Below are 25,669 nucleotides of genomic sequence, written 5' to 3'. Positions count from 1 at the left end.
CTCCCCCCTTCCGCCCAAAAAAAAAACACTGATCTTAGGCACACCACAGGGCAGTCGATGTAACTTGTTGGGCCTTTACTATATGCATTTGGCTGTTGAATTTTATGTATTAATTATGTCAGTAATATTGATTCTTCGATATATTAGGCTACTATAAAATGCACCAGCAGCTTGCACATCCGGTGATTTCCAACCTTTATGGTCGCGACCTCATTTTCCACTTAAAAATGTTCCGCGGCAAAGCTCAAAACTTGATAAGCTGATTAGTGATTACTACAACAATTCAGCTTGCCAATACTTACTCACGGCCTAGGAAGCTGATTACGTCCAACATCATCACGATCCACAGATAAAGGCGGACGACCCCAAGATTTGGAACCACTGTCTGGGATTGAAGCATCCAATCGTCCTTAACCAACTCTAGGAATATACCGTTAGCTTATTTTTTTTAGGGGGGGGGGGGGGGGTTATTCATGGTGTTTGTCGACTACTATGGTCATTTACACCAGACCGATTTTCTTCTTATTTTTTTACCATTAGCTTGTAATTGTGATTACAATCAGACTTATTTCAGTAAATGATGGTTAGGCTATTTATATTTATTTTGATTGCATTTTTGGCGAGGGTGGTGCCTGGTGCCCATACTAATATCATCATACGTTGCAATAGCTCGCGCGCGGCGCGAAGAACAACTTTGAATAGCATAAATCTGCTTGAAAATAGTATTGTTTATGTTGATTTATGAAAAACTTTTGAGTCTGCTTCCAGCCTTCAAAATTCCGGACATTTAGGCTTATTTCAGAAATTCCTCCCGGACGCAGATTTTTCAGTGAAATTCCGGACATGTCCGGGAAATTCCGGACGTGTGGCAACCCTATACTAGGCCTATCTACATGTCGCTAAATGTCCCGACAAATTACCCGACGTAAGGTTACGCATTCGTGCGTCACAGACGACGCAAATTTGTCGGGAAATCTGTCGGGCAAAATTGTCTCGCGAGGTTACCCGATAAAACAGCAGGGGAAATCGCGTATATCGGGTAACGGAAACCTTCGTCCTGAGATTTTAGTTTGGTTTGGGTATTTCCATGGCTGAATAATTGGTTTTAAGTCAGTTTTATAACATTATAAGTGACTTTTAGCACCTGTGGATATAATTATATGGCGAATGGCGATATCTCTAAAGTACCGTAAGAAACGAACCTGATACGGAAGAGCCAATTTAGCTTCCGATACAAAACAACCCGCTTTACCAAACACATTATAATTTAGGCTGTAAAAATGTTTGTGGGGGTATATTTGTGAACTTCAAGTGTTCACTAAGGTTATTCGCGTTGAGAACCGTTCCTATTCGGAATATACATGGCACATCAATAGGCTGCCTAAAATTTCACAGTTCCAAACGACTCCTTTTGCAGTGATATGTGTTCTTATTTGCCTCTGACAACTATGCAATGGAAAACATCACATGGATGAATGTTAATAAACTAATTATAAACTATCGAATGTAATGCGATGTGTAGTTTCGAGAGATAAACCTGTGACATGTAAAACGGCGAATCTGTCGGGTAAGCTGTCGCCATTCGGGGAGTACCCCTACGTAATAATCACTATCGGGTAAATATAATCGACATGTAGATAGCTCTATTGTAAGATACCAAATTATCTAATTTGATGGTAGACTAGAACTTGGTTGAAGGAGGATGTTTGAAACGTTGTCTGAAAGGTTGTACTGGACCCGCCAATAACAAGATCGAAATATGTTCATTATTTGGTCGGATATCCATCTGAGTGTATTATTATCTCCAAGTTGTCTACTTGACGCCAGGTTCTACAGTATTTGCTGTATCTGAAAGAGGAATGTCCTAAAACTACCAAAACACAGGACTGTCTTCTTCAAACCGTTGAGTAGGTTGTCAAAATATGGAATATGGCAAGAATATTACCTATTAAGCAAATGTACCACATGTCATGTGGATGGGGACTATTCTATATTCTCAGAACATGTTCATGTGGGCTATTCAGATGCAATACTCGTCAAATTTCGTTACTCAACTGGAGCGCATGAACTTGTTTCTAAGCTTACTCTATGTTCCTGCTTCGCTTGACTGCAGTATTGGCTGTGACTCGCCGGGAAACGACCTGCGGTTCATTCAGGAGATACGCGGTTACACAACTACCAATAAAGCTGCTGCTGAATCTGCTCTCAATAAGTGGAAGAAGCATCCATGGTACATTGTGGAGGAAACTGTGCTTGATGCCCTATTCTCAGAAAAATAAAGTTACTATATCAGAAAAAGCATTGCAAGCCGCCTACTGAAAGTTGAAAAACCGCATCCTTAGGCCACCTTAGCCAGGCCATCCATTCTCTCATCAGAAATTACCATAGAGGGGAACACCACTTGGCTGATTTAGTTGGCCCTCAGTCATGGCATTTGTTCAACTAATTTGATTGTTCTGGAAAATGGTTGAATCAGCATGTGAAGCAATGGCCTCAATATCAATCATACAATGAAATGAGCAATTTTGTAAGTAATGTCAAAGTCGTCAATAACGCTGCCGAACGAGGAGTTAAACTCACGCAGACTTTGCTTCGATCATCACAGATGATGAACTCCAAAAGGAAAGTCTGCTGCAAGTTGTTGAGCAACACCGTCAGAAGTATCACAACTTAAATAAATCCTCACTGAAATCCTTATAAGCCCGCCTGAGACTAGAGACTGTCGTTAATAATTTTTTGTTTTATGCTCAACTAATTCTCAACATGTTCTTCAATGATAACAACTTCCGTTTTTTCACAATTGTCTCAACTCATGTAAATGGTCGTCTTACTAAGTACGGATTTGTGTTTTGCCTTATTCTGCTTTTCGAGTTTGATAATGCAAAATTCCTCACAATAAATTCATCTAGTCTCAGAAACATAGTCTGTGCCAGATATTTCTTTTTTTTATGTGAACTCAGTTGTAAGAGCATACCATAGTGGGCGACGACGATGACTGATATGCGTGGACATTATTTTTTTCTGTTTCCGTAGTAACACGTGGACGTTTTCTGACAGAATGACATTGGTAGTTGAGGATCAGGTCCCCCATTTTGGCGTCACACCTTAACTGTCATCCAAAAGCTATCTTCCCGAGCGCAGAAATTACTGAATCTGGTCTTGATCGAAAGCTACCGTTGCACCGATTCCGAAAATATAAATTAAAATATTGATCAGGCATTGATCCACCTAGAATCTATCTTCCAAGTCTTAAATATGGGCATTGTTCAGAACAATCGGGTAACCGCAGCACAATGGCCATAACAATGACCCGTTGCGACTCTCCCATTGTTCGAACAATGCCGATATTTCAGATTGGAGGACGGATTCTAGGTGGATCAGTGCCTGATCATTATTTTAATTAATATTTTCGAAATCGGTGCAACAGTAGCTTTCGATCAAGACCAGATTCAATAATTTCTGCGCTCGGGAAGATAGCTTTTGGATTGCCAGAAATTAGGCTTACCATACGTCCTCTTTTAAGAGGATTTGTCCTCTTTTTTGACTTTTTTGAAAGTGTCCTCGGAGGACGCCCGCTTGTCCTTATTTTTGAGATTTTGTCCTCTTTTCTGAAAATTTAGGCAGATTTAGAGCAAATTGCGAGTGATATGCCGCATATTAGCACAGAAGTGAAGCTCCGGCGGGTACTTCGGAGTGAAAAACGGTGATTTTAGCGAAAAGATGACCTTTTTTTGTTTGTTTGTTTTTAGTCATCCACCTGGCAATGTGGAGTAAAAAACGTTATTTTGAGCTCTGAGCAGAAGTGACGACCTTTTTTTTTCAAAGTGGGAAAAATTAACCGGTTTTTCAGAATTTTACTCCGGTTTTGCAAGTTGCAAATTTTTGAAAAAGTGTCCTCTTTTTTGATTTCCAAAATATGGTAAGCCTACCAGAAATCCTACAGTCGCTTATGCAAAACAATTCTCCACTCCAGCCTTGGCGAAGCGGAACGAAGCAGCAAAATCGGTCGTTGCCGTTTAATGTTCAATTTCTTAAAGTTGACCATTCGAGTTTGAGGCGAATTTGACGGAAGATTGACCATTGATTAAAGAGAGGACTTTCATACTGACATAATCTGCTCGCTGCGGAATCCAAATCAGCGAAAAACGGAGTGTAGCCGAAGCAGCGGAAACTGCGGAAAAGTTAACCATGCCGGTTTGAGGCGAATAGGACTTTGACACTGACATAATCTGTTGACTGCGGAATCTAAATCAGCGGAAAACTGAGCGTAGCCGAAACAGTGGAAAAGTTGACCATACGAGTTTGAGGCAAATTTGACGGAAGATTGACCATCGATTAAAGAAAGGACTTTATACTGACATAATCTGCTCGCTGCGGAATCCAAATAAGCGGAAAACGGAGTGTAGCCGAAGCAGCGGAAACAGCGGAAAAGTTAACCATACAAGTTTGAGGCGAATATGACTTTAATACTGACATAATATGCTGGCTGCGGAGTTCAAATCAGCGGAAAACGCGTAGCCGAAGCTGCGGAAACAGCGGAAAAGTTGACCATGCGAGTTTGATGCAAATTTAACGGAATATTTACCATTGATTAAATAGCAGACTTTAATACTGTTATAATCTGCTCGCTGCGGAATCCAAATCAGTGGAAAACGGAGTGTAGCCGAAGCAGCGAAAAAATTATCCATAGGCCTACCAGTTTGAGGCGAATATGACTTTGATACTGACATAATCTGCTGGCTGCGGAATCCGAATCAGCGGAGAACGCGTAGCCGAAGCGGCGGAAACAGCGGAAAAGTTGACCATACGAGTTTGATGCAAATTTAACGGAAGATTGACCATCGATTAAAGAGAGGACTTTGATACTGACATAATCTGCTTGCTGTGGAATCTAAATTAGCGGAAAACGGAGCGTAGCCGAAGCAGCGGAAACAGCGGAAAATTTATCTATACCAGTTTGAGGCGAATATGACTTTGATACTGACATAATCTGCTAAATGTAATCGTGATTACTTTTCCAATGTAATGGTAATTGCAATCGACTACTTTCAGATTTTGCTGTAATCGTAATCGCAATCGCGTGATTAATAAGTAATCAGAATCGCAATCGATTTCGTTCATTGAGTAATCACCCCATGTCTGGTCTCAATATCGCGGTGTTTTCACTATAGCTTTAACCAGAGGTAAACCTCTGCTTCTGGTACTTACTCAAGTAGATCTGATTTTCTCTACTTCTACTTCGTAATATTTGGTGATCTACTTACTTACTTTTCGCTATTTTAAGTTTGTCAAGTAGAAGTAGCTTAATCTCCCAATATAGTCTGAGCCTGAGGAATTTCGTGGCTGTTTTCACGGAGTACAAACAGAGAACAACAAAGTAAATGGCGAGTTGCGTCATAACCACCGAGCTTTGCGTGCACAAAATTAATGTGTACGGCGTGGCACACTTGGAAGACGGTTTTAAGGAGTCATCGGAAACCTCGTATCTGCGAGTCTGGGAGGATTTGGAGTTAAAAAGCCGAATTACCCAACTCGTAAATCGACAATTACGGGGGAATAATTTTTGGAGTTCTGAGAGGGGAATGAGACATGATGAAGTCATATTATGTGAAATTTAAACCGGAGTTGCGAGAGAATTCGTTATCGATAACATATGTGACTTGAGAAATCGGAGTGAACAAAGCCGTGTTTGGTTCTAGTCATATCTAAGAAGGCCGAAACCAAATCCGATTAATGACGCGGGATAGTCAAAGGGCGGTATTTTATGTCGCAAAGCAAAATAACATGCATGCAGCCAGAGCTCCTATACTTTGAGTACATGTTGATATGTTGACTTTGAGTACATGTTGAAGCATAAAAACAAGTGTTGTAATCCTCTATCTTCCGAAAATAAAGCTACATTAAATATAACGTTAACGATCCACAATATTTGTTATTAACGTATACTAATCGCGCAAAATGTTGAAACCGTATCCGATACAACTTCTCCGTATTGCTCTTCGCCTAAACTCTGGGCCTTATCATATGGGGTAGGGCGCCATGCCATGATATTCTCTAACACTAGGTTTTCTAGTAAACAAAGGGTTAGCATCGCATTCTCATATCAAAACTATAATTTGCATCCCATGATACGGAAGAATGCTTATTCTGTCGATAGTTAATACCTCCTAGGATGCATCAATATGAATCAAGCTCTCTGTACCTTAGGCATAGTTAAGCTTTTGACAGTCCATGCGAACGAATTAAGACTATTTTCAAAACTACTTACTTACTTGAGTAGATTTAAAGTCAGTCTATTCTACTTCTACTTCAAATAGTTTTGGGTGGCTCATGTAAGAACTACTTCTACTCGTACTTGAGTAGATTTTATCGTCGCTACTTCTACTTCTACTTGAGTAGCTTTCTTGACTACTTTGACCCAGTGTTGGGATGAAGTCACTACATTCGAGTCACGAGTCATCTCGAGTCATTGCACATTTTGACTCGAGTCAAGTCAAGTCAATCGATTATCAAAGGTGACTCGAGTCAAGTCAAGTCACTCGTTTTTTGGAGGTGACTCGAGTCAAGTCGAGTCAAGTCAAGTCACGATTCAAGTCAAATTGAATTTTCGAAGGATATGTGATGATCCAACGTTATTGCATTTTGCTAACTGTGTGAAGGATAGATTAATTGGCCATTCATCTTGAATCAAATGACGATTATAAAGTTAGGTATTCATGCAAAAAGGTGTTGTATCGCTCACGCACACGTAGAACTGATAATAAAATACGTGAGCAACTGTATAGCTACATGCTACAGTCTGATTTTATCATCCAATATAGAGGATCGAATACGAAGCCTCGAGAAGTTGAACAAATTGATGTGGTACATTAGGCACTACCCACCTACACCTCCGTGAGAATATAAAGGCATGGACTATATTAGTTCGATTTAAATCATACAAGAGTGTTGGTAAAGGTGAGCACTGCGCAATGTACGCACTATAAGCTGCCTAAGAAACAAAGATACGATGCGATTAGATAAATCTACTGCTACTACGACAACGTAGGTGAGATGGTTTCGTAAGCGGTCAATTTATTTGTGATGTAACAATGGACTTACTATTATGAACTTACTATTATTGAAGACTGGTTGCTCTCACAAGTGACACCAGCGCATCGCTAACAACCAAAACATACATAATATAGGGTGATTTAATCGACACCGTTTACTTAATGACTTGAAATTGACTCGTGAATTTTTACTCCGAGTCACGAGTCAATCCACATTTCTGAGGCGTCGAGTCAAGTCAAGTCAAGTCATTTCTGCAAAGTGACTCGAATCAAGTCAAGTCATACGAAAAAGGTGACTCGAGTCTGACTCGAGTCAAGTCATGACTCGAGTCATCCCAACACTGCTTTGACCACCTCTGGCTTGAGCATTCCACCCCTGCTTCGCTTGACTACTCCTTATTTGCTAACACATGACACTTCATCAACGAAAACGACAAATGAAACGATGACAATATTTACAGTCATGGCAAAACACAGAGTAAAAAGTCAAATACAAAAGTTCACGATTCAAGTTTTGCAGCTAAGCAGTCGTTCCTGTAACAAATGAAGTATGTCATCTCAGAAACATTTTCATCGGCGAGACAAGACTTGTGAAACCATTTCCGACATTCGACACACATTATCTGCTGATCGCCGTGTTTACTACCTTGACATATGCTGCTGTCGCAATTACCCCATCTTGATTTATCCGTGACAGCAATGGCAGATGACGAATCAGCTGGTTCTTTGTATGGCATATCACCAGGCCGTGTTATTTTTGGCATAGGCTATGCCAAAATTGCCAAAAATAACTTATTTTCGGCATTTTTCGATTATTTTTTTTGGCAGTTTTGGCATCGTCCTCTAAGTAGATAGTTTCAGCCTCGAATTAGTCATAAAAACGCTTCATTTGGGCTAGTTTGTCAAAAGACACCACTAAATGTGCAGCATCCACCTATGATCAGTGCCAACAAGCAATAAGAAGAAAAAACCTAACGATTTCATAGATTAATAATATCAAACGAAACCACAAAATGCGCAGTATCCATCGGAATTGGTGCCAATTAGCGGAGAAAAAAGAAAAAAAAGCCTAACAAACACGCTCAACAGCTGATTGTTACAGCCGTTAAAGAGACTTAAATCGTTTTCACTGTAACAGTGCTTCCAGACTCAGGTCAGCTAAGTTACTCCTAAATTCATTTCTCGCCCAGCGAATCTGGGAAATATCGGCTTCAACAGTAGCCGTTGAGGGAAAGAATGTTGCCAGTCATCCACAAAAGATTTTCAGAGCTTCAAAATCTTTGGAGAGCCGAATCAGCTTCCATGCATAATGAAAAGAGGTCACTTCACCAGTGCAGTGATGGCTTTTGGGGTAGGCGAGGTTCGCGGTCGCCCAGCCCCCCCTGTTTGAGGAGGGCCCCCTCCTCTGTTTAAGCGCTTTTTTCCAACTATTTCTCTTGTTTAAGCGCTTTTTACCAACTATTTCTCCGGTTTACGCGATTTTTACCAACTATTTCTCCGGTTTATGCGCTTTTTTCCAACTATTACCATTTTCTAAATAACCGTGGAAATCCTTATATCCATGAAGAATGCGGTACAGTACCGTAAAAAGGCGTGAATCATAATTCTCATTTTTTGAGTTATCATTTTTCGAATATTCATGAAAATCCATGCACCCCCTGTAGAATATGGTCTCGTAAACAGTTATCGATCATCAAATTTCCGCGCGCGTTAAAAGAGCTTACTTTGATTTTATGAGGGAAGGCCCTCCTACATCTATGCGATTTTTGGTTATCATTTTGCGAATAACTGTGAAAATACATGCAGGCCTACCCATGTAGAATATGGTAGGCCAACCATAGTCGTTTACAGCACTAGTCTGGACACTGCATACGTTTTCCCGTTCACTGGTCTTTACTGCAGCGACACCAAGCGGTACGTGGGTTGTTGTTGTTGTCGTCGTTCAAGAACTGGGCTCTTGTTGTTAAATTGCACATATTATCGAGTTGCTGGTTATTAAGCAATGGCTGCTGTGAAAAGAAATGGTGCTTACTGTTGCATACCTGGTTGCACGAACTGCTTTGGAACAGGTCATAAGTTATATTTAGTTCCATCCGGCCACAAAAAGCGATTCGGCGTAAAAACTGAAGAATGGGCTTCACAATTCCATCAGGTGGGTCAGCACTTTACAGTTCCTCGCAAACGACATAATTTATAGTTGTATGTTTCTTGCATCAAGATGCTCTTTCGATATCGCTATTCATCTGAATTTAAAAGTAAAGTACAATCTGGCAAAGTCCACATATGTGAGAGTCATTTCACCAAGGAAAATATTGCATCAAGTAACAAGAAGACCTGGTTGAAGTATGGAGTAATGCCAACGCTAAATCTACCTGCAAAATCTCATGAACGTTCATCCCTGCCTCGGAAAAGTCCCTCTAACAGAATTGTGCCAGATCTTACTAAAGTCAAAGATTTCCCAAAATATGAGTCAATATCACATGTGGAACAAGCTTTATCAAATTCTGCTTTGCTCATCTGGCGCAAACATAAAATCAATGATTCGAAGATCCAGTTCATGCTTTACCACGATGAAGATAACCACGCAATTCCTTCCGTCAGTTTTTTACTCAATCATGTTGATGGTGAATTCATTGCCAGTGTAGCAATTGATGGCATTTATGCGCCTGATATTTCTCAAAATATCAGCATTATGGAACATTCAATCAACCATCATTTGAATGTTTTGTCTAATGTCATACCTTGTCCTGGCTATGATCAAGTGTTGGATGATGGACCTTGGTGCAAATGATGGCAGAAAACGAAGTTCTGGTAAGAAAAATTATATGAAGCCTAACAAAAGTGTCTGCAACTATCCATTAATTAATGAGTATTGTCGCTGAATTTCAGGTTTTACAGCAAAGACTGTGCTGCAGCATCTTCAACTGGGTCTCCTTGTCATCAATGTATGAAGCTCAAAGTGAAGCAAGAAGACTCACAAATTCGTAAATTACGTTGATTGGAAAAATTGGAAGGCAGCAAGTTGAGTTCTCAGGCAGTAGTCACAACTGCTTCAAAAGAGAGGCTTCAAGCTGCAGTTATTGGATACAGGAAAAAGTAAGAATATAGCAGTGTATCTGGAAACCATTGATGTATATATTACTCAATCTTGATTTAATGAATATAGGATGCCTGATTTGGTTAATGAATTGAAAGAATCAGGGCTTCAAGTGTCACACGGAATGGAGGGACTGATTCAGAATTGCTCCAATGATGATGAATACTTGAAACAATGGTTGACAACTCAACAAGCACTCCCTGAGTGCTCAAAATTTGGAAGAAGATATCCACCTTCAGTCATTAGGTGCCTTTTTGAAATGCACATTTTAATCTTGTCGTTTGAGCATTGTTTGTGCTTTGCAGATACTGTCTTGTGCTGTATGCCAAGTCAGCCTCTGCGTACAGGCACCTCCAGCGCATCATGGTATTGCCTTCATCTCGAACACTGAGAAGACATAAAATGGAAGGATATGGAAGAGCTAGCTGTGGCTTTCAAGCAAATGTTGCTGAACGACTTCGGATGGCGATAACTAAATCTGAGAAGGAATGTGATAAAATGGTGGTGGTAGCTGTGGATGAAATGTCCATCCGAAGTAAGAGCTGTCAATCTTATAAATTTATTTCACACAACAGGGTTGTAACCAAGTCACAAGGCTCCGAGTCACAAGTCAATCTCACGTTTATACTTTTGACTCGAGTCAAGTCGAGTCATTTTCAATTCCCACCGAGTCAAGTCCGAGTCCAAGTCAGCGAGCAGAGGATCGAGTCCGAGTCATGGTAATATGACTCGAGTCCGAGTCCAAGTCATTATGTTGACTGCTCGGTTACCAGTTAAAGTCTTCCTAAACCCCGTTTTTTTAACTCTGTTTGGTGATATTGAATGGTTTGCATACATAATATATCAATTTTCCTCACTTTCAGCAGTTTCTGGTCGCATTTTCAAGCACCAGTACCAACAAACGAAATCCCAATAATGTGTTGGCTTCGAAATTACAATGAAATGTCAGTCTTCGCCGTCTGAATCTCGAGTCAAGGACTTGCGTCGAGTCATGCGCAATGACTCGAGTCCAAGTCGAGTCAATTCACAGATTGTTTCGAGTCGAGTCGAGTCATTTCCGTATTTTTCGAAAATGACTCAAGTCGAGTCGAGTCATCCGAAAATCGTGACTCGAGTCGAGTCATGACTCGAGTCATTACAACCCTGTCACACAATTTATATATCATTTGCAGAGGATATTGCATTTCGTTCTTCTACTGGAGATATGTCGATTTTGATGATGAATGCTACAACACCATGTCAAAGTCGTCATCACAGATTGCAACTCAGATGCTTACGTTTTTTGTAAGAGGTATGAATGTTCCCTATTTCTTGACCATGAAAATCTCCGGAGTCTGGATGACTCTATACAGGTATCACAAATAGAGATTTGGATGGAGTTATCGCTTTCTACCCAACTGCAGGAACTGACAGCAATGAGCTATTCTTCCTGCTTATGAACTTGCTGGTCGAGATACGGGCAGAAAGTAAATGTGTTGTTGCAGGAGTCGTGTGTGAGTTGAATTTAAATGTGCCGAAGGTTTTTCAGCTTAGTAGTGGTATATGAAAAGTCGCTTAGATTATTTTACAAGAATAGAGAATTATATAGTAATGTTACTTAGTAATATAACCGTACGTTTACTTTTTGAAGTTGATGGATTAGCAGCAAACAGAGCAGCAGTAAACCATTTTTTGTCAGCTGATGAAGATGAGATACCTCATAAAATGGTCAATCCGTTGATTCCATCCAGGTATTCTGTGTCGATAATTAGAGCTTCAGATGAATTGGTTTCATTTCTATTTACAGATTTATCTTTTTCCTGCCCGATCCACCGCATTTGTTGAAGACGTGCAGGAATAATTTACTGAGTTCAACTCGCTGCATGTGGAATGACGGAGACATCTACATGGAACCCATTAAATATTTGATTCGGGCATGAGAAACTATAGCCAAAACCCTAGTAAATAATGTGGCAATATTTTTCTTTGGTGCACTTGGATTGAATTGACAACAGGATGACATGAAACTTGGGGATTTGAGATATTTCTCCCATCTCAATGAGTGTCATGCCTCTCCAAGTCCATGGGAAATGAGTGTTCCCATCGCTGCAAGGACTCTTTCCTTTAGAGTTGGTAAGTGTTTCCTTCAGAGTTGGTAAGTGTTTCCTTCAGAGTTAGTAAGAGTGAAATAAATTGAAAATATTCTAGTGGATGATTTTGTATTTCAGGAAAATCTTTACAAGAAAAAGGTTTTATCGCACTTTCAAATTTCATCTTAAATATTGATGAGTGGTTTGATTGTGTGAATGCCGGCTACCAGCATAGGAACCCGAAGCCATCCCGTCAGCCTTATTACACCGCAGATGACAGTAGATTAGGTTGGTTGGAGAATGACTTTTTATGACATTTAGACAAGTGGGAGGAAAATGCGCAGAAAAGGCCTCTAATGGGATCCGTGAACCGCGAAAAAATGTTGCTTTCAAAGCCTACCAGAAGTGGACTACGGATGGCGACCAAGTCTATGGTAGCAATAATCCGTGAGACACTTGCTGTAGGCGCAAGGTTCGTACTGCCGAGAAGGATAAATCAAGACCCCTTGGAATCCTACTTTGGAGATCAACGTCAGAGGGGTCATAGAGCAGGCAACCCGACCATTTCTATGTTCTCTGCTAATGCGCGGTCTTTGGATCCGTTCCACCGTAAATAAAACACAGCAGTACTTCTGAAATAATTCAGCTGTTTTTTTATATGCAGCAATAAAGGGAAATGAAAACAATACGGTAACAATGCTTGCATCATTTACTAAGAATTTTTAGTGATTTCCACAAACTGCAGGACTGTGGTTGTTTGTTTTTAGTGGAGATCAACTTTTCATGGCAATGAATATGCAACCGAAGGTTAATGTATCTTTTTAGTAACATTTGTAGTAGGATGGGATCTGCCTCGGGAAAGAATTTTGAAGGATTGACTGACAAGATTATCTGTGCGTAGCAAATATGCCTGTGACCCAGATATTTTGAAACTACTACTTCGGTGCGCAAAATCATAGCAGTGTAGCCGTTATGTGGTTTAACAAGGGTCCCTCTGCTGCGACCTTCAAATAGAGGATGTAGGTCGACAGAGCAATCTATCTGACTTCGGCACCAAGCATTACGCTCCCCTTTTAGTTTCCTGATAGCCCATTTCAATAAGCTGCCTGCCAAGTACTGAACTACTCCAGCCTGAATATCATGCTGTTGGCTTGAATTCTCTGAAGATTCTGACGAATTAGGGAAGCTAGCATCAATGATCTGTGGTATGACACTCTTCATAATTCGCTTGGCAGTAACTTCTTGTAGTTCAGGCGTTTCAAACGTCCTGGTCATAATACTGACATATTGTCTCATCATGGCAGTCTTGCTAGAAAGAGCAGCCAAGTTTGTTAGTTCTCGCAGAATTTCTTTCTGGTCGCCGTGTTGCAGTGTAACACCCAATTGATTGAGAGTACTTTGCAGAATATTCAAACAGTCGACTTCATAATCGACACTAACAACCACTACCGGTATTTCATTTCTTTGCTCAGTAGCTTCCTTCAGTGAGTCGTCGCTGGCATCGTCCACATCATCAACCTTTAATTAAATGCATAACATGACATATGAAGTCCTGGAGTGAGATGTATTGTATACTTACGTCGTCAAATATTCTCATCAATTCTTCTTCGGTCAAGTCCATTTTGAAATATGTCCACGATCACAACAATAACAACGTAAGATACCTAAACGACAGTTGACCGAACGATAGTGTAGCTGCAAAAGACCCATGTACCACCAGGTGTCGCACCAAAGAACAGCTTGCCATACGACTGTCCAGACTAGTGCTGTAAACGACTATGGGCCAACCGTAAACAGTGGTCGATCCTTAAATTTCTGCACCCGTTAAAAGAGCTTACTTTTATTTTATGGGAGACCCCTCATTTACGCAATTTATAGCTATCATTTTACGAATAACCGTGGAAACACATGTAGGCCTACCCATGTAGTACCGTAAACAGTTTTCGATCATCAAATTTCTGTGCGCGGTAAAAGAGCTTACTTTGATTTTATAAGGGGGGCTTCTACATTTACGCGAACTGAAAATACGCGCAGGGCAACTCATGTGGAATACGGTACTGTAAACAGTTGTCGATCATTAAAATTCGGCACGCGTACAGCGTGCGAGCTCACTTCGATTTATGAGGGGCCCCTCCTACATTTACGCAATTTTTGGTTATCATTTTGCGAATGACCGTGAAATATATGTACACATGTAGAATATGGTACCGTAAACAGTTGTTGATCATTAAATCCTGCACGCGTTGTACGAGATTACTTCGATTTACGAGGGGGGCCCCTACATTTACGCAATTTTTGGTTATCATTTTGCGAATAACTGAAAATAAATGCAGGCCTACCCATGTAGAATATGGTACTGTAAAAAGTTGTCGATAATTAAATTTCTGCACGCGTTATAAGAGCTTACTTATATTTTATGAGGGGGCCTCTTCTACATTTATGAAATTTATAGGTATCGTTTTGCGAATAACCGTGAAAATATATGTACCCATGTAAAATATGGTACCGTAAACGGTTGTCGATCATCAAATTGGTAATTTGTGTGAGAGACGCGATCGCATCGCTAACATAAAATTTTGTCGTGAACGATTATCAATTCTAGTATATTTTTCAATAATATTCAACACCTTTTTCTCAGTGCTATAAAATTACAATAACATTCGCAAGAAACTACTACAGTGTATACAGGAATATACATTAGGGTTGTTAAAAAAAAACACTTTTTATTCCAAATCTCACTCGCCTAATGACTAAATCGTCAGGTTGTCCAAGAAAACGATGCTCACCAAATTTGACTCAATTCCAACCAATAACGGCCGTGCAATCTTGAATTGAAATTTTAAAATTATTATTAAAAATAAAAAAATAAAAATTCTCAAATTTTTCTGTCAACCTCATGAAATTGTTGAGCTGTCTTCAAAGACGATGCAAAACAAATTTGAGTCAATTCCGACTTGTAGAAGCGGAGTTATTGGAGTTTTTCGTAGATAATTCTCGGATTATCCTTGATCCTGGGATTATCAACGAAAAACTCAAATAGTTCCGCTTCTACTAGTCGGAATTGATTCAAATTTGTTTTGTATCGTCTTTGAAGACAGCTCTCAACAATTTCATGGGGTTGACAGAAAAATTTGAGAATTTTTATTTTTTTATTTTTAATAATAATTTAAAAATTTCAATTCAAGATTGCACGGCCGTTACTGGTTGGAATTGAGTCAAATTTGGTGTGCATCGTTTTCTTGGATAACCCGACGATTTAGTCACTAGGCGAGTGAGATTTGGAAAAAAAAAGTTCTTTTTGAACAACCCTAATATACATTCATTTTCAGTAATAGGCTAACTCCATGTCAGTGGCCCCAAAACAATTAAATGGTTTATTTCAATTTTTAGATTTGACAGAAATTTAGATTAAGTGATTTTGAAATATATCCGAGTAGCCTACATCACAATTTCAAGTTTTTAAATTCTATATCCAGCTTTTCAAGCCAGCGCATATTAAAAACAAGCTTTTCAGGCTCATTCAATCGTAAAATTGATAGAATTTTTGGTAGGTCTGTACATGAGCTATCTTGTATATAAGTTGATCTAATATATCCATTCAAGTTACAATTTTGCTTTTTTGTGTACTGCACTCAAGTTTAAAGTCATTTCTAATGATAATTATTGCAGTATCCCTCTCATTTCTGTCAACTTGAAAATTTTCATGACTAGTCATCATATGGAAGCTATTATAAGAATGTTGAAAAATTAGATTTTATTGACTATATAATTTTTAAGTTGTGACAGCAATGTATGTTGTAGGCAGAAGTAGGCGATTTGGATAATGTTTAGTTCCTCTTAAAACTAGCGTTCGAAATTTTCGTGTGGACAGTGTTGCGCCAAAAATATTTGAATTTGACGCTGTGTGTATGACTTGATTTTGAAAATTATTATGAGCCTAGTTTTGACCCCTTACCTCATTTTATTGTCAGGTTCAAGAGCTTCTTCTATTCTATCTTTAGGCGTTTAGACGAGGTTGTCTGGTTAAGCTGTTTTATGACCGGCACCATTGCAAGGATTCATTGTAAAATTTATCATAAACATGCAGCTGTCTTGGTTAGGTAACTTCTGGGACAAGTGGTGATTTGTAATATACCGGTATTTGTTCTTTTCTGCAGGTACTTTTGCTGTGTTAGCTGTTAGGAATAAATCATTTTTCTTTCACTGTACAAATATAGTCCTTGTTGAGTGATCCGGTAATAATTGTTGATGACCATAAACTCTTGGTTGAGTCATCTTGTCAAAGAAGGGAAGTCATTGTTGTTGTTGTTGTTGTTGTTGTTGTTGTTTTGAGTATTCATGAATCATGATGTCTCGACTGCTTCGGTAAGTTTACACCAAGCCAATATCATTTTGTACCCGTACGATAGTTTCCATTTAGTTGTTCTTTTTCACTTTTGGTGTCATATTTGTTATCATCATTTTGATTTCTACTTTTTTGAAGAACTAAATGCATCAATTCGATTGTCCGGTCATAATAGTTTCTTCATTCATTGGAAGTTTGAATTATATGAATGTGTTCTATAAACTTCATTGTTTGGTCACCTACGTGATCGATTAGCTCTTGGTCCTCATTCTGCTTATATATTTTGATCTGAGCCAAGTCGAGTCACCAAAATATCACGATTCGAGTCATGGGAATCCTCCCATCGTTTCCTTGAAAAAGTATGAACTTTTTCTTTTTTAGTTTCCATTGCCATTGTATTTTGAGATTACTTTCACGCATGAAAATCTCATCTTGAACTTGAATGACACAGTTGCCTTTTATAGTAAATAGTGCCACACAGCATCGACATACCGTATAGTATCACATAAACTGTAGACATGCAATATGTAATACTTGTATGGAGAGGCTAGGGGGGTCTGGGGGGCGGAGCCAGTGTTGGGATCAAGTCACTACCTTCGAGTCACGAGTCATTTCGAGTCATTGCGCATTTTGACTCGAGTCAAGTCAAGTCAATCGTTTTTCGAAGGTGACTCGAGTCAAGTCAAGTCAGTCGATTTTCAGAGGTGACTCGAGTCAAGTCGAGTCAAATCAAGTCAAGTCACGAGTCAAGTCACAATTCGAGTCAAATTGCCTTTTCGAGGTATGAGGCGTGATTACGTCATTGTATTTTGCTAGCTGTCTGAAATACAGATTGAGTGGTCATTGATTTTGAACCGATGGACGTATATAGAGTTAAATATACACGCTAGTAAGGCGCTGTATCGCTCACATATAGGTATAACTAATAAAATACGTAAGTAATTGCACAGCCTCAGTTTATAGTTACCAGCCAAAATAGAGAATAGAGAAACGAATTGATAAGATGCAATACAGTACCCATTTGCAAATTGATATGATACAATTCGAGCCTGCGCCAATTGTTGAGGACTATATAAACTATTTTCGTATTTAATTGCAATAAAACAAGAGGCTTGGTTAAGTTAAGGACACAAAACAGAAATATACATTTTGCTATTAAATTACTTTACTATACTATAGTTTACGACAAAGTAGGCTGTAAGCTTCGATCACTTCGTTTGCGATCAATATATTTGTGAGAGAACAATGGAGGCTCAGTAAAACGCGCGATGATTGAATGATTGGTCGCTCTCACGGGCACCAGCGTTGCGCGAACAATCCGAACATATGTAAGATACAGTAATTTTTATCGACACCGATTACTTGATGACTTGAAATTGACTCGTGGGATTTTGCTCCGAGTCACGAGTCAATTCACATTTCTGATGCGCCGAGTCAAGTCAAGTCAAGTCATTTTAGCAAAGTGACTCGAGTCAAGTCAAGTCATACGAAAAAGTGACTCGAGTCTGACTCGAGTCAAGTCATGACTCGAGTCATCCCAACACTGGGCGGAGCCCCCCAGAAGCTGCGTTTATGGATATATGGGGGGGGGGCTGGAAGTTTCGCCCAGAGCCCCCCCCCAATCCTAGGGCCACCACTGCGCCAGTGCCATCAATCTCATTGCGGATAGAATTTTCTTCCCGATGCTTTGCCAGGAGTTTCCTGTGTTGTCTCAACACATTTTATTTAGTAGCCCGACTATCATTTCTCCTTCAGTCTACCGATATATTTTCAGAGGACTTTTGTCACTTCAGGTGGCTTTAATATTACCAACTCGCATGGAAGAGTCCTGGGAAGGTTAGCTTGTTTAAAGGTCAACTGCATCTTAAAAATGACTTTGCCTTATTTCGTACGTTATGTGGTTAGGAATATGAATAAAATAAAAAAATTTGAAATTACATGATAGTTTTCAAGTAATTTAAATTATAAATCGAAAAGCTGAAAAACGGATATGAAATCATTCAGCTATGAAATGACGTCATGTGAGTGACACGGTAAAAGTCCTGGTATAGCTCAGTGTGGTAAACAGATAGTTATTCGTGTTGGGATTGACTTTGATACTGGATTGGATTGTGAATATGGAAGGTATGAAGAAGATGAGGCACGGAGGTACATCTTGTGTCGCGTATGGTTGCTCGAATACGCGATATTCGGTACTCAAAGTGTCTTTTCATCGCTGTCCAAATCCTATTGCTGGAGAGGATTATGAAGACTGTGAAAGTGATATCCAATCCCTGTTATGTGACGATAGCTTCCACCCAATAGAGTTAGATGGCGAGTCAGAGTGAGTACTTGAACAGTGTAATCATATTTGTACCAAGTCTTCACCAAGATATTGATTTGCAGGCATTCAGATTCAGAGGAATGTCTTGAGAATAGCAAGACCCAGTTTGTGATTGTGGACAGGAATAAGCTGGTGAGCATTTTTCAACATTGTCCAATGTGTCAATCAGAGTCGGACGTGCAAGAGTCTGGTTTAGGTAGCACACTGAGCATCAAGCAAGACTGCACAAACTGCTCATACTCCAGATTTTGATTTACGGGTAGTGTAGATGCGGTTACATCCTTTAAAGATGAAAAAGCCTACTAGACTGTATCAAAAAGAAACAAACTGCTCCATTCAGCATATATACATGATAGGCCTACATATAGGCCTAAATTTAAGTTACAATGAATAGCATCTTTGATTCTGTTGTTTACCATTATGACAATCCATTTTCAGATTCATTGGCATACGAAAGGATTTGCGATATTCTCTACTCCACGCGAATGGAAAATGACATACGCCATCTATCGCCGAATGGAAACACTGCTGGAAGTGAATCATTCAATGCCCTCCTCAATCATTTCTGCTTAAAGTTATATCACTACAACCATGATTCAGTCAAAAAGCCAGGTAGGTACCTTGCAGTGTCTCGGCTATTCAAAACAACCTGCCGTATATCAGGTTTTGGCATCATTACTAGCCTCATCAATTATGCATTTTTTGTAGGATGCAGTTGGCAATCCTGCATTTCAATGAAAATTGCACGAAAACTCGGAAAATGTCGAAAGAAGGAGCACCGCGGTCAAATACCCGAAGTACAAAGATGGGGAATGTGCGGCTCACATGATCCTTGAAAATTCAACATTTGGTTACTGTGGGTGATCTGCCTGCATCATAAGATTTCGTCATATTGTTATGCCTGTTCTAGATTACTGCAATGAGCTTGCCGAAGAAGTTCAAGCACTCATCAGAACTGGACCAGAAACTGTTGAATTGAGCGATTGTGCTGAGACCGTTCCACCTCCTCTGACTAGCAGCATAATCACAATTGACAGAGAGGAAGATATTGCCCGACATAAAACCTGATATGCTTTTCTGCCTGACACGGTAGTTATTTTGGTCGATTAGTTATATGCGTTTATTATTCGGAATACAACTGTACATTCACAATGTGGCGTTACTGAACTGGAATCCTGTGTAAGAATTTTTTGTTCGGGCAGCAGTAACAACGCATGCAGGCAGGATTTTCCGCTGGATTTTGCCACAGAATCCCCATACCCAGCGAACACAATTTCTGTGGAGAGTATGTTTCAACTTCCTGAAAAGTGAAAACAAATGCATTAGTGCGAGGAAAGTATTTGGCAACCGAATCAGAGATTCATCCCATTCATGCATCGATCTCGATGTTATTATTCTGCGGCCATATTTCTGTTGATATCCATAGTAGGACATCTCCAATACGTCAACGTCCAGACACACTGATTTGAATCCTGGCAATTCTGTGATACACTTCAATTCTGTCAGTAACTCTCGGATCCTCCTTACAGCACAAACTTATCAAGATACATGACTGAAACGAGCTATTACACTACAGACTATACAACTGTATTCCATGTAGTCTCGACGAGCGGCTTGCGCTGAGCAAGCTAGGCTGATCATGACCCATCATATGAAGCTGCAAGGGATTCCACTGACGTGGCATCGAGCGCATCAACGCCTGAACCAATACGGCATTTAAACGGTAATTTTGTAAGTACGTGCAAAAATGATACTTACATTCGACATCCGAGTACTCGGACTCAGTCTCAATATCACTTGGCAAATCAGATCCAATGGAAACCTCGGCCTTAACTGACTAGAATAAAAACTGCGAGAACACAAACAGCCGCTGTGACCGGTGTTGATAATATGTGTCACTTACTTGACGTCACAATGCACATTCTGCTTTTTCTGTAAACATGCCAATATTGGAACTTTCAGTCAAAATTACGGCAATTTCCGATTGAGTTGAAACACGGAAAGTCGGTAATTTCGTTATGAAAAAAAAATTCTGAACATGATTCCGCAAAGTTGTCATGAAGATGCAGTTGACCTTTAAGAACATTGACGCAACACTGTCTGGCAAAACGAGACTATGCAGCTCATAAATAGCCAGACAGTTTGTTGCGTCACAATGTTCAACTCGATCACAATGCAAAAATCGTGGTTGATTTTGGGGGCTCCAGTTCCATGAACAGAATATAATTTATATTTTAATAATCAGTACTGCGCCAGCTTCTCATTGATACCCGTTTTATCAAATTTAGCGCTCGACAAGCCAGTCAAAAATGGTCGTAAAATTGCCTTTGGACAAATTGAAAGTATGACGTAAACCAAATGCAGTCAGCCGTCCAATCTCGCTGTGCCCACACCATTTAGGACACCATGCTTTCACCCCTAATGGGTGGGGTGGACCCAGATTAAGAAACCTGCCTTTCACAAACGCTATTCTCGCTTGTAACGCGGTCCTGTTAACACAACACCATGAACGAAATACACTACTTGACAGGCCGTGTTATTTTTGGCATATGCCAATAATTGCTTATTTTTGGCATTTTCAAATTTTTATTTTTGGCAGTTTTGGCATCTGGCTCCTGAAATGCCAAAAATAACACGGCCGGCATATCACTGTCCGATATCGTAGTACAATTTTCCAATACAGAAGTGCATTTTGATCGGGCTGTGTCAGTCAATGTGAATCGGTACTCAGGTGACGGTCGTCGACTCTTTGCCAAGTGGTTCACCCACACTCGGCACCTTCCCGACGGAAAATCTTCAGACAAGGGTAAATTGTTAGACACACAATAGGCATTTGCTATTACGTGAAAGCCACAGTCGAATGTGTTCAATTGCTGCTTCACGTCCCTGCATAGAAAAAACTGCCAGTCCTTGATGTTGCATATCACATTCGCAACTGAAAGGCAAGCGCTAATCATTTTAAATATGTTGCGAAAAATATCCTCGTACCTCTTCCGATTTTGAGATATCATAGAATCCATCACTAGTGTGGTTTTGGGGGAGAGGGGGGAGATAGTGAGTGAGATAGTGTAGTGGTTACGATAAGCGCCCACCAAGCAGACGAACCGCTGTTGCCGTTCTTACGGCGACAAAAAAAGTCCAGTCAAAAGACCAGACGAAAGAAAAAGCACTCACAAGGAATGGAAAGAACTAGTAGAATGGGTCCCGGCTTCGAAGAAGATCAACATCGAAACAGTGGTGTAGCAGCCACTTGGCGGTTCTGGCTCTGCGCCAGGGGCGGCAGGCTCCAAGGGGGCGGTAAAATGAGGCTGCACAGTGTACTCAGCCGGCTAAAAGCAGTGTGATTGGTAGTCCTATAGCTGGCGCCCCGTGAGCTAAATTTAATCAAACTGGCCTCAACGAAAGCTAGTGTTGCACAGACTCCGAAAACACGAATTAATTTGTTAACATGGCAATGGAACCACTCCGAAACAGCCGTCATGACCGGTTGCTCCCAACAATCGCAACACAATGACCAATTGGCCATGCAAGATAATGGAAATTATATCGTGCGATTATTCGGAACTATGCCGATTTTCAGACCAGCATTTTAATTGTATTTCCGGAATCAGGGCAACAGTAGCTTTCGATTAAGATCAGTATTGTTAATTTTGAGCGCTCGGAGGGCCTGGCCAACTATAGGATGGCTCAGCAGTAGGCTTGTCTGGGTATTTAAGTGTGACAACTAAGTTGCGCATCTTTCCGTAGGTTAGGGATCTATAGCCTACTCTGGGTTACGATTTGGTACAGCAGACCGAGAGAGTTGTGAAGGTAAGTTGGTAATAATTGTCGGATTGACAATTTGTGCTTAAATTTATACAAGTGTTAATTAGGACTAGAAAATGAAACGTGTCAAAGAGAGTGGAGCTTATTTAAAAAAGGAGAAGAAAGCAAGACAAACAGAAATACAGAAGCAGATTTAAACTTGAAGCTGAAACTAGGTTTACCAGCATAAACCACTATGATATATTTGGATTTTTAATGCCCACGCGCTGCTGCAAAGCGAAAGTCACAATTTATTCGATCACCAGCGCGACGTTGACTTTTTGGAGTTAGCCGGGGAAATTGACAGATTTAAGACGCTGGTGCGGAGCAGTGAAACCACGTTTGATCGTAGTGTAACAGCGTTTGGTGTTTTACAGTCGTTAGTTAATGCAAAGCTTCTTGATTCAACACCATATTTATGCTCGTGTCTGTAACTTTATCTCACCATTGGTGTTTCAATTGCGAGCTGTGAGAGGAGCTTCTCAAAGCTCAAACTGGATAGGTCCTATTTACGTTCTACCATGAATGATGATCGCCTATCAGCTCTATCCAATCTGTCTATAAAAAGAGACTACGTTCAAAAACTTGAATTTCAGGATATTATCGCTGATTTTGTTTCCGCGAAATCTCGAAAAGGTATGTTTTAAGGCGGCTATTGATTTTCTATTTGCACAATATAATTATTATTATGAATTCAAGGCATTTCAATGACGCTTGTTAGGCCTTGTGCATCACGACATGGTAATTATAGAGTTCAGTGTCATTGTCTTTTAAAGTATCGTTGATATTTGCGTCTTTCTTCAAGCGCTTCACGATCGTTCACTTCATCTCACTATTCATTCTTCATTTCACTCTCCCATGCATTCAACTTCTGGTATCGGATGCCGAGTTTGTTCAGCGTGGCTTATTGTGTTTCTGGGTCTTTTCAAGACACTGTTAGTACAGCGGTATCAGCGATGAAGAGCCCACATAAACCTCCGACGCATGGAAACTAGCCCGAACAAGGGTTCGGACTAACCACCATTGGTGTCGCCATAGGCGCCGACATTTATTTTGCATGGGGTGGCGGCTGACGCGTAGTCAGGGGGTGTCAAAACCCCCTCCGTTTGAAACGCAAAACCCCGTCTTTTTGAAATGACCATTATGACGCTAATATACTGTTGCAATTCTACAAGTCGTATTATCAGTGTTACGCGGGACCGCGACCAATTTGCGAGATTCGTCTGTGCACATTTCCCAATGTAGCGCGACGCGATCTCCCGCTGAGATGATTGTGAAATTAGGTCATTGATCGCCGCACACTCGGCATTAGTCGCTGGACTGAGCGCTGAGCAGTAACACGGCGCGACAATTTTGGAACACGAAAGACGGACAAAAATTATGATTACAAACGCGCGCGGCCAATCAGTCATTACCTCTTTCCGCCAACACAACGGGTTTTTACTTGATATTGAGTAGCTCGCATCGCGACGATTGATTGCTGATTAAATCATCGATTTTGACTGCATTGCTGCATTTTCCGATTTACGTCCGCAAAGCATAATTGGAATAATATTATGGGCACTGGAATAAATTCCAACTAGCAGGCACACACAATAAAACACTGTTCAACTTTGCACTCCGCGAATATTTATCACAAAATTGGTTCACAAAATATTTTAAACGCGGCTTGCGGCCCTCATCGATGCAATTAATGTACTTTAATTTGTAGAAGGTGAACGTATATTTGTTCGTCAAATCGGGATAGGAGATGGTGATTCTCAGAGCGCGCGATGAAATCTACGTTTCTAACGATGAGGTCGAATTTGTACATGAAATCAGCATCAGTAGTCAGTAAGCTTTGCGAAGTACATAGTAGTGATCAATTTTATCGGACTGTACAATCGGCCGGCAAGGTTGCGCTGATCACGAAATTGCAGACATGCCGTAAACCTGCAATAATTACAATTACAGCGTGCGCTAGTCATACCCAAATACGGCAATGGAAACGAGCACAATTTGTTCAGACGCGGGCATAAGCTTTAATCAAAAAGATACATCAACTGAACACAAACAATATTACACTACACTGTAAATTCTGAAGTGTTACTCAACCCGGAAAATTGAACACGAAACGTGATCCAAAAATTGAACGCCTAGAAGTGTTGCGAAGTGTTTAAATTAAAAGTGTTTACCTAAAAAGTGTTCAGCCTCAAAGTGGCTGGTTGACTAGTCACCGGAACGCAGGGCTTGAAATAAAATCAGATTTTATTGATTCATGAATAGATGACGCTTATAATACCCAACATGGGTGATTAAATACGTGCAAACATTGAAATTTCCAATAGCTGCTGTGACAGGGTTTCATAAATTCAGATCAGCAGTTGAAACCGTTTCCGGAATAGTCCATGAAATCACGAACATCACAAATGATCAAGAGCAAACTCACTACAAATATCATGCAACTCGTTCAATCATGAAAATGAATGCATAGGGAATTAGGGATAGTGATAACAAAATACCATTTAGTATCTTTAACATTCGTGACAATGGCATGGAATCAAATTCATTGGTTACGTCCGTTAACGGAAAACATGATCAACACAAATCATTAAAACATATTTATAATTGATCAAATTATGGCTTGTAAATTTCTAATTTTATTGTAAAAAAAAAAAAACAATGAATATATCAGTTTCACTACCACTACCACGATAAACAAGTAACAAAGTATTTTTTTACTCTTAATGAAATTGGGCCTGCTAACCAGGCATCAAAAATATTCTTGGGCTTGCATTACAAGGATTTATATCAGGTTAATGCCAATCACTTTTGTTTAAATAACAAAGAAATCGTTTCTTTGAGTCCATACAAATTTTGCAGATTTACAGAAAAGATTTTGTTGTTATTTGCCAGTCTGCTGCAAAATATGAAATCTGGAAGTCATTAGGGCACTGGTTCATGAACATATTTGGACACGCCCCGTTATGATAGCAAAAA

At 40.0% G+C, this 25,669-nt stretch overlaps 1 protein-coding gene and 1 long non-coding RNA gene across 2 annotated transcripts in view; both read left to right on the top strand.

Moving 5' to 3' along the window:
* Positions 1-11,005: 11,005 nt before the first annotated feature.
* The window catches only part of LOC145450985 (uncharacterized), a 31,638-nt gene continuing 16,974 nt past the window's right edge, over positions 11,006-25,669 (top strand). Inside the window, exon 1 of the long non-coding RNA XR_013918664.1 lies at positions 11,006-11,294. This is a non-coding gene — a long non-coding RNA (uncharacterized LOC145450985). The remainder of the gene's footprint in view (positions 11,295-25,669) is intronic.
* Positions 18,279-19,459, top strand: LOC145449901 (uncharacterized). Its single transcript, XM_080328341.1, has 3 exons — positions 18,279-18,886; positions 18,949-19,018; positions 19,325-19,459. The coding sequence occupies exons 1-3, from the start codon at positions 18,681-18,683 to the stop codon at positions 19,457-19,459; spliced, it is 411 nt and encodes a 136-aa protein (XP_080184467.1). The 5' UTR covers positions 18,279-18,680.

This window comes from Botryllus schlosseri, chromosome 11 (genome assembly GCF_051294905.1).
Source record: "Botryllus schlosseri isolate E-star chromosome 11, Bs_hap1, whole genome shotgun sequence".
Lineage (NCBI taxonomy): Eukaryota > Metazoa > Chordata > Ascidiacea > Stolidobranchia > Styelidae > Botryllus > Botryllus schlosseri.
The sequence above is the reverse complement of the archived record's forward strand: the minus strand, read 5'-3'. Positions and strand labels throughout refer to the sequence as shown.

Coding starts and splice junctions, on each gene's coding strand:
- LOC145449901 (XM_080328341.1), top strand. CDS start 18,681: ATGGAAGGTATGAAGAAGATGAGGCACGGAGGTACATCTTGTGTCGCG. Junction 18,887..18,948: donor GAGTTAGATGGCGAGTCAGA/GTGAGTACTTGA, acceptor ATTGATTTGCAG/GCATTCAGATTCAGAGGAAT. Junction 19,019..19,324: donor TTGTGGACAGGAATAAGCTG/GTGAGCATTTTT, acceptor ATCCATTTTCAG/ATTCATTGGCATACGAAAGG.